At 39.2% G+C, this 8,627-nt stretch overlaps 1 protein-coding gene across 1 annotated transcript in view; it reads left to right on the forward strand.

The window, feature by feature from the left end:
* anxa3a (annexin A3a) overlaps nt 1-7,531 on the forward strand; it is a 7,968-nt gene extending 437 nt beyond the window's left edge. The window contains exons 2-14 of the mRNA XM_023414326.2: nt 465-499; nt 584-631; nt 759-846; nt 1,072-1,166; nt 1,755-1,868; nt 2,341-2,431; nt 2,542-2,621; nt 2,770-2,826; nt 2,940-3,033; nt 3,162-3,257; nt 3,717-3,775; nt 4,406-4,528; nt 6,343-7,531. Coding sequence (XP_023270094.1) covers nt 485-499; nt 584-631; nt 759-846; nt 1,072-1,166; nt 1,755-1,868; nt 2,341-2,431; nt 2,542-2,621; nt 2,770-2,826; nt 2,940-3,033; nt 3,162-3,257; nt 3,717-3,775; nt 4,406-4,528; nt 6,343-6,402 — 1,020 coding nt within the window. The 5' untranslated portion in view covers nt 465-484 and the 3' untranslated portion in view covers nt 6,403-7,531. The remainder of the gene's footprint in view (nt 1-464; nt 500-583; nt 632-758; nt 847-1,071; nt 1,167-1,754; nt 1,869-2,340; nt 2,432-2,541; nt 2,622-2,769; nt 2,827-2,939; nt 3,034-3,161; nt 3,258-3,716; nt 3,776-4,405; nt 4,529-6,342) is intronic.
* The last annotated feature ends 1,096 nt before the right edge of the window (nt 7,532-8,627 follow it).

Genomic DNA, 8,627 nt, shown 5'->3' on the forward strand with positions numbered 1-8,627 from the left:
GGGGGGTTATAGACACACACACAGTTATAGACACACACACACACACACACACACAGTGTAGATGTGTCAGCTTGACTAGGATGTTTGATCCTCTGCTACATTTTACAGACAGATGTTTTACAGCTACAGTTAGAAAAGAAATCATATCACACATTACTCCTCTACAGAGGAAGTTTAAGATTTTGTTGAAGATTAACTTGAGATAACTAGTATTTTAATTATTTTAAAGACTTCAGTTTTTATACGGCAGCCTCGAAGTGCACGGATAAATTTAAGAATAAATAAAATTGCTATGGTAAACTCACTTGAGTACTAGAATGTAAACATGTGGTTCGAGTTGAAAATGTGCTGTTTCATGAATGTAGTTTGGTGGAGGAACAAAAGGCGTTAATATGAGCTTGTCAATATAAATCAAAAAATAACAAGAAGTCGTATGAAAATGTTTTGTTTTTTTTTCTCTACAGAAGAACTTTGTGTTGTCATCATGGCGTCTTTATGGGTGAGACAAGTTTTTAATTCTTTTTAATGAGGTTTTTTATTTACTGATCGTACGTTTTAAACCGAACTGATAAACATTCTGCAGGATGACCTGGAGGGTCTCGTGGATTCTCCCTCCTCCTTCTCAGCAAAAGTAGGTCCGACTCAGACTTTGCACTGGTTCCAGGCTTTTACTGTGACATTTATTATTCCACAAATGATGAAACGGAGGGGGAAAGAAAAACAAACTGATAAATGAATGTCACTGAATGTCTCCTCAGTCTGGAGAGAGAGGAACCATCACGCCCAAAGCTGGCTTTAATGCAGGAGAAGATGCCGAGGCCCTGAAGGAGGCCATTGAAGGACTTGGTAAAGAAACACACACACACACACACACACACACACACACACACACACACACACAACCCTCACCCTAACCTTCATAACTTCACCCACAAAGTGATTGCGCGTGAACAGATTCATGTCCCCACAACATGAGTAAAACAAGTTTCCTGGTGTTAAATCACAGTCTATGAACTCTCCTCTCACTCACTGATGTACATTTCCTCCACTTCCTTTTTAAAACTGTCCCAGGCACCAAAGAGAAGATCCTCATTGACGTTTTGACGCAGCGAAGCAATGCTCAGAGGCAGCTCATCTGCGAAGCTTATCAGGAAGCCACTGGCAGAGTAAGATATCGCTGCTGTTGTCATTTACCCACAGTGAATTACAGAAAACATCTATATATATATATATATATATATATGCTGTATATATGAGGGCTTTCAAAACAGCTCAGTCCCCTGCTGCTCCGTCGGCAGTTATTTAGTGTTGAAACATGAGTCTGTGCTCATAGGAAACATGTTTGAATAGAGTGAGTCACGGCTTTAACCTAACCCTGTGCAGGAACAGGTTTCTCCAAACACGCTCAACGTCATCAACTAGTATTTTTTCTCGTTCTTGGTGGCAGGTGTTGCCTGCCTCAGTCCTGAAATGAATTAATTTTTTTTCTTAGGAAAAAGAATGTGTTGTTTCATCTGTTTTTTTGCGCTGATTTGATTCAATCGCCAAAAGATTTTCTTGTGCAGCTTTAAATTGACTTTGTACGTTTGTGGCCTGGTAATAAGCGTGTGTGTAGATGTGTGTGTGTGTGTGTGTGTGTGTGTGTGTGTGTGTGTGTGTGTGTGTGTGTGTGTGTGTGTGTTCGTATATTTGCATGGGTGTGGTTGGTGTGTCAGCCGGTTTTGAAAACTGACGGGCTGCGTTTTACGTCATAGACTTTACTGGAGGACCTGAAAGGTGACACCGACGGCGACTTACAGGACCTGCTGGTGGCGCTCATCACCCCTCCGGCGGCGTACGACTGCCATGAAGTGATGAGGGCCATGAAAGTCAGTTTTTCTCACTTTCATCATTGTCTCCCTTTTAGAAGTTTTATTTAATGACTTAATAAATTGATAATGAATAAATAAATGTAGTCCAGTACGACTTGAAATCAATCTAACGACTATTAAAAGATTTGATCCCCATGATTTTCATTCAGCTTTTATTTAGTCACTCTTTTAGACTTGGGCCAATATGTGATCATCTCGAATATCGTTATATTTCCCGCCATATGTGATATTTTTGTAGTTTTGCAAAAGGAAGCATAAAATACAATATGATTATATTATATTGTTATAATATTTTGGATATCGCCCCAAACCTCCTTCCTTTGTGTTGTTTTTGGAGTACAGCGGATCCATGTGATGTCTCAGTGATCTTGACTCGTATCCTGCTTCATCTCTTTGTTCTTCTTCTTTATGTAAACGCAGTTCAGACAGTTTTCTCCTCGTGGTGAAATAACTCTGTGTGTTGTTGTAGGGAGCTGGAACTGAAGACAGCACCTTGATTGAAATCTTCGCGTCCAGATCCAACCAACAAATCAAAGCTCTGCGTGACGTCTATTTGCAAGGTAAAGCAGCTTCATTCTTTAGATTCATAGATACTTTACTGTGAAGGTGTTGTTCTTTTTTTCAAACATCACAGTCCTCTGTTGAATCTTGGATCTTTTTTCCTCCACAGAAACAGAGACGCAGGTGACCCTGGCCATGAGGGATGAACTCTCCGGAGACTTTTCCAAAGCGCTGCTCCTCCTGGCCGAGGTCCGTCATTACACCATACAGGAAAACTGTGAACAGTGCATTCAGAATTATGTCTACAAAAATTGAAAAGAAAAGTATTGTATAATATATAATTCTATTTTTGTAGGAGTCAGTTAATGTAAGTTAGAGTTTTGTTTTTTGTTTGCAGGGCCAGAGGGACGAGAGCACCACTGTAGATGTGGAGAAGGCAAAAGAAGACGCCAAGGTGCAGTATGATGCATAGTTCAACTTGTTTCACTGGGAAAATGTTCTATTCAACCAGTAATTGTCTGTCTTTGAGTTGAATACATTTTAGGCGTTCCATTTTTTTCTCCCCAGACTCTTTACGATGCCGGAGAGAACAAGTGGGGCACCGATGAATCTAAATTTATCGACATCCTCTGCCAGAGCAGCATACCTCAACTCAGACAGAGTAACGTTTTCATATTTAAACCACATTGTGTTTATTCTAGATGAGAATAATATTGTGTTTTCACCAATAACGGTCAATTTGCAATAATTGGAAACGTAAAGTGAGAGTTTTTTCTCTTGTTTGCGCAGCTCTTGTTGAATATAAGATCATCAGTGGAAAGACCCTGCAGCAAAGCATCGAGGGAGAGATGTCAGGAGAGCTGGAGGAGCTGCTGGTCGCCATAGGTCAGTTAATCTCTATATTGATACTCTCTACAGCACCTGGAATGTTTTCATTCTAACAGATTACAGCCCACACATGTCCGGCCAAAAGTATGTGGACAAAATCTAGTGAAAAGTCCTCACAGAAGAGCGGCGGCTGTTAGATCAGCAAGTTAATACATGTTCAACAACCACATACAGGAGTAATGGTAGGTTGTCCGCATATTTTTGGTCATGTGTTGTATATCTCATGTCAAGAGGGAATTTACTTTTTGTTTGATATTTAAAAACAGTAAATTATGACTTTTCTGAAAATGATCTAATAAATATTTTTGCAACAAAAATGTAAGTTTTCAAATCTTTTCTTCATATTTGTAGAAACGTTGTTTAAGTCCCGCTGTTGTTGTTGTTGTTGTTTTTGTTGTTGTTGTTGTTGTTGTTGTTGTTGTTTACATTTTTTTTTCCTTCTTGTTCCTTCTCCAGTGAAATGTGTGAAGAGCGTGCCGGCCTACTTTGCAGAATGTCTGCATGAGAGCATGAAGGTGAATATATTGTTTTTATCGCATGCGTCAGTTGAAGATTTTTCTAAACAGAATATACAACATCCAGTTCCATGGCATCAAATAAACAGAAAGTGTAAAGCTCTACACCACAGAATATTTCCCACCATGAGTATTTTTCATAATATGGGGGATTTTTTAAATGTATTTATTTTTGCAGTTTTGCACAGTCTGTCCTGCTGCTGAGTCCGACTCTCATTTCACTGCTGTGTTTACTGCATATTGGACCTTGGCATGTGAGGAATAGAGCTTTGCACTGCTGTTCAGTGGCAGCATCGATTATATCTGAAATATAAAATACAATAATACGATTATGTATTATTAAAAGAAAAAAAAAAGAAACAGAAAATAATACAATGATAAGATACAGATGATATTGTGATATTTGGGCTGGACTGTATCAGATATCACCCAAGCCTACTGTAATTGTACATATCTGAATTATGATAATAAATAAATATACATTTCTGCCTCCCGTCATCTAAAATATTCAAAGTTACAAATTCTAGTAAATGTTTTTTTGAGACGCTAGTGTTGTGACGGGGTAGTTTGGGGGAGGGGAGCTAAAACAAGTGTAAACTGTGGTGCCACTGATGCTGATTCTGCTTTCAGGGCGGCGGAACAGATGAGTCAACTCTGAACCGGATCATGGTGAGTCGGTCTGAGATCGATCTGATGGACATCAGAGCGGAGTTCAAAAAGCTCTACGACTACTCGCTGCACTCGGCCATCGAGGTGAGGACCTCCTTTTTTCTATAGTTTGAGCATCTCCTTTGACCTAGAGAGGATTAAGTCATATTCTACAGGAGTAACCAGGATGTTACCGGGTTCATTCCAGTTCATTCAGATAAAGGATCCTTCCGTAGGTTTAGTCTGCACGCACTTTGCAACAACAAAAATTCACTACAAATCCAGTGTGATCAGAGGATTTAACTGGACTCTGATGTTCAGATTTGATCTTACTCATCCCGCCTTCTTTGAGCTGACTCTCTTGAGGACCGATCCATTGTCAGAGTTTGAAGTGCGATCTCACTGACCTAAATGAAGCTCGATTTGAAACGGCTTGATTTGCTTTGGCGAGCCGCTCTGATGTCTGTGAAGCCAAGTATTTTTGAATTATGCAAGAGCCTGCAGGTCCTCTGAGACGCACAAACACTGCACCGAGACAAAGTGACTAATCTGCTGGATGACAGGAGCCGTGTGAAGTGGAGAGGGGCCAGAACATCTCTTCATGTGACACAAGAATCTTTCACTGACATTTCAAATAACATTTTATCATATCATTTATTATAACTCTCATTAACTCCAAAAACAGTTTATTGGCAAAGGATGAAAGCCGATTCCTTAAACAACACTCAAATAAGTTTTGTGTTCTGTCTAGTCCCTTTATTTTGCATCTTCTGGTTGCCCAGGTTGGGTCTCCAGTCTTGATCAAGCTCATAGGAGATTTTTTAAAAAAGACACCACGTTACCTGTTGTAGCCCCGAGAGGCAAATTAAAAGACAACTCAGGTGTCCAGGGCGGTAAATCCCCAGCTGAAGCAGCAGCCAGCCACCTGTGAGTTCTGTCTGTAGCCTGTGAGTTTGTATTCTGCTCCAGCCTCTCTGACAAATGATCTGTCCATCATTGGGAGGGACTCTGGGAGTTTTAATCACACAAACATTTCTCAGAGACCGGCTCAGTTAAGCTGTGTGAGTGTAGGATGCCAGCGTCGGGTTTCTGGCTGCGTGTAGATATAATGAAGCTCAGTGGAAATTTAAAGAGAGGTTAAATTGCAAAGCCTAAAACAACCTCATATAGGCTACATTATTGTAGCTTATGGGTTAGCTAGTTAGCCTAGCTTAAGTAAACTAGCTGAAGTTGATTCAGTACTAGACTAAAAATAGAAGCACTTTGTTAAAACTAAAGCAATTGTTTTTACCTTTTTAAAAGACTACAGCGCACATGAGATTTTGATTGAGCGCCTATAGCTAAGACTCATGGGAACTGTAGTTGTTGAATTGTTAACAAAACAATTCAGTTTTGCCAGCTGGTAAAAGTTGCACCAGACCTGTAGACTAAAGGTTTGGACTTAATGCAGAGTTAAGTCAAAAATAAATGAATAATAATAAGGACTTGACGCTTGACTTTAACTTATATGCTGTGAGAACTGATTTACCTGAGACTCTCCAGAGACGCAACTTGACTTGAGACTCGGAGCAAAAACTTTAAAGTCTCACGGTTAGACCTGGTAAAATCTCAGAACAATATAGAAAGGCCTGGACACTAATGGACAACAAACTCCTAGTTATGTAAAAACAACAAAAACAAACATTATAAATACAGTCTGCTCTGACACACTTGAAACTTCACTTTGACTCGTCCCAAAAAGACCTAAAAACAGAAAGTACTCAAAACTCTCCACTTAGCTCAGTATATGGACAAAAACAGCAACATCCCAATTAAAAAAAGGAAGAATTTAAAACTGGTTAAACTCCCTAGTGTTGTATAGTTTAGTTATATAACATGTGCTGGTCAGTGTGGCATGATGTTTGTGTTTTGTCCTGCAGTCGGATCTGTCGGGAGACCACGGGGACTGTGTGAAGGCCATCTGTGGAGGAGACGACTGAGCGCCTGTCCACCCGAGCTCAAGAAGAAACCTACAGTACTTCTAACTCACACTCTAAGATTTCTCTCTCTTTCACTTCTACTACACTTGTGTGTTTCATCTCCAAACTACTGTCAATGTGTTTACAATTTTAGAGCCGTGAAGGGCTTTGAAAGGTAGATGTCATTTGAAATCACATGTTGATCATTACAAATCGGTTTTAAACTTGAAAACGGCCGGTTCACACCACGGAGAAATGCTGGCTGTTACGTTTCAGTCTGATTATGAACAGACTGCTGAAAGGTCGCAGAGGAGATGATGATATACAAAACACAAGAGGAACCGACCTCCTGTTCTGAAAAGAAACACCCACCAAAAGACCTCAGTACCATGCATTTGTATTTTTCTTCTGCCTGTTGACACCTGGCCTAATGTTACAGAAAAAGTGCTATTCTACATAAGTACCGCAGCAGTGCAGCAAGTACACACTAAAAAGAGATTTCTATTCAAATCTGTACAATAATAATAAGTTTATCTGTGTTGAAAATCTTCATAATATGAGATACACTTGTCCAGCTCTTTAAGTTTGTTTATTGTATATTTAAATCCATGTTACAGTTTCAAATTAAATCAGAAAGCCAGTTAAATTATTATTCAGTATATTTATCAATGTGTGGAAAGTAAGTGATGTCAGTTTGATGACTTATTTTTTTTCTTTTGGCTTTTAGCCATGAAGTGAACAGCAGGTCAGCTGATCTTTGAAACACATGAAACTTAAATAAATACCATAAAAAAAACAACAACTAAAATGAATACTTAAAATTCAGGAGAATTTAAATGCAGCTTTCCTTTCATTGAACCTCAATTTCAATACTTGGTCAGTCAGTATCGTTTCACATATATCTTTACATTAAACTTATTATAGACAAATATACAGAAATTACTGATCCATGAAACAAAGCTTCAGCAAAATAATAAAAGACTAATTAAAATAAATTTACATGTTAGCACAGAGGACTCGGGCTGTTTTCAGTGTGATAAATTAACGTATTTGCTGTGTCACCATTTCTCTCCTCCCTTCATGTCTTGACTGTTTCCTCTCTCTCTCTGGTTGTAGCTATAATAAAAGTAATAAACAACCTTATAAATCACTGCTGCTGATAATGTTTTTCATATCACTGTCTGCTCTCAATGACACACTGACTTACCTACAGTCTGGTAGTGCATGAAAGTCGCCAGCAGGGGGCACCGCAGGCTCGGCAGCAGGTTTGTAGATGGTCTTTTGGTCTGAGGACCTCGGGCTTTAAGAGGCTTACAGAGGCCATATGTAGAGATCAGGGGAAGTTTTTTTTTTTACTGACTTGATGGAAATTCCTGCTGATTAGGTGGAAAACAGTGACTGTATCCTTAAACAAGACGTCTTATTAAAACCAGGAGGTCTTTTAAGAGAAGTCTGTGTAAAAGAAAAATACAAATATTATTCAAGCTGAAACAATTAGTCGATCTTCAGAAGATTGAGCGGCAATTATTTTGATAATCGAAGCAAAAGTAATAGAACCTAGACCTGCTTTATAATCAAAGAAGACATGGAAATCTACCTTTTTATACAATATGTGACCTTTTATATGTAAATACTTAAATAAACTTCAAGTACCTCAAATTTTTACTTGAGTACAATATGTAGTACTTGTACGTAGTTGTACTCCACCAGTGAGCTGAAAGAATAATGGGTTTTTGTGGAGTGAAAAACAACATTAATGAGGCCACTGTTGCTGTCTGCAATATAACAACTTATCACGACTCGGGAAATAATTTATACATGATTTATTTCAGTTTGATAAGTTTGCCTTATTGTCGAGTCGAACCAAAACAGCTTGAATTCTCTAAGGATGCTAAGAGAATACTGGGTCATATATCAGGCTGCTATAAAGTAGGTCAAAAAGATGGTGTGTAATAAGAAGTGTTTTTAAAAATGTTTTCGGTGCTGATAACCCCTCCAACCTCTGTCTCACTATCGAACACACACACACACACACACACACACACACAGACTGAGGCCAGGGATGTGTGAGGGGATGAAGACGTATAGATGTCAGCCTGCAGCCTCCCTTCCTGTTTTCCTTCAGTGGAGATAAAGATGGAGGGGGTGGCGGGGTTTGGGGGAGTGAAGGACTCTGGGTGTGATTACTTTGGCTTTAACGAGGAAAACGTCTTTGCCTTCGGGCTGTCATCCACCTCAATAGTCTG

This window comes from Seriola lalandi, unplaced genomic scaffold (assembly GCF_002814215.2).
Source record: "Seriola lalandi dorsalis isolate HSWRI2012SDOR001 ecotype SW California unplaced genomic scaffold, Sedor1 jcf7180002054524, whole genome shotgun sequence".
Classification (NCBI taxonomy): domain Eukaryota; kingdom Metazoa; phylum Chordata; class Actinopteri; order Carangiformes; family Carangidae; genus Seriola; species Seriola lalandi.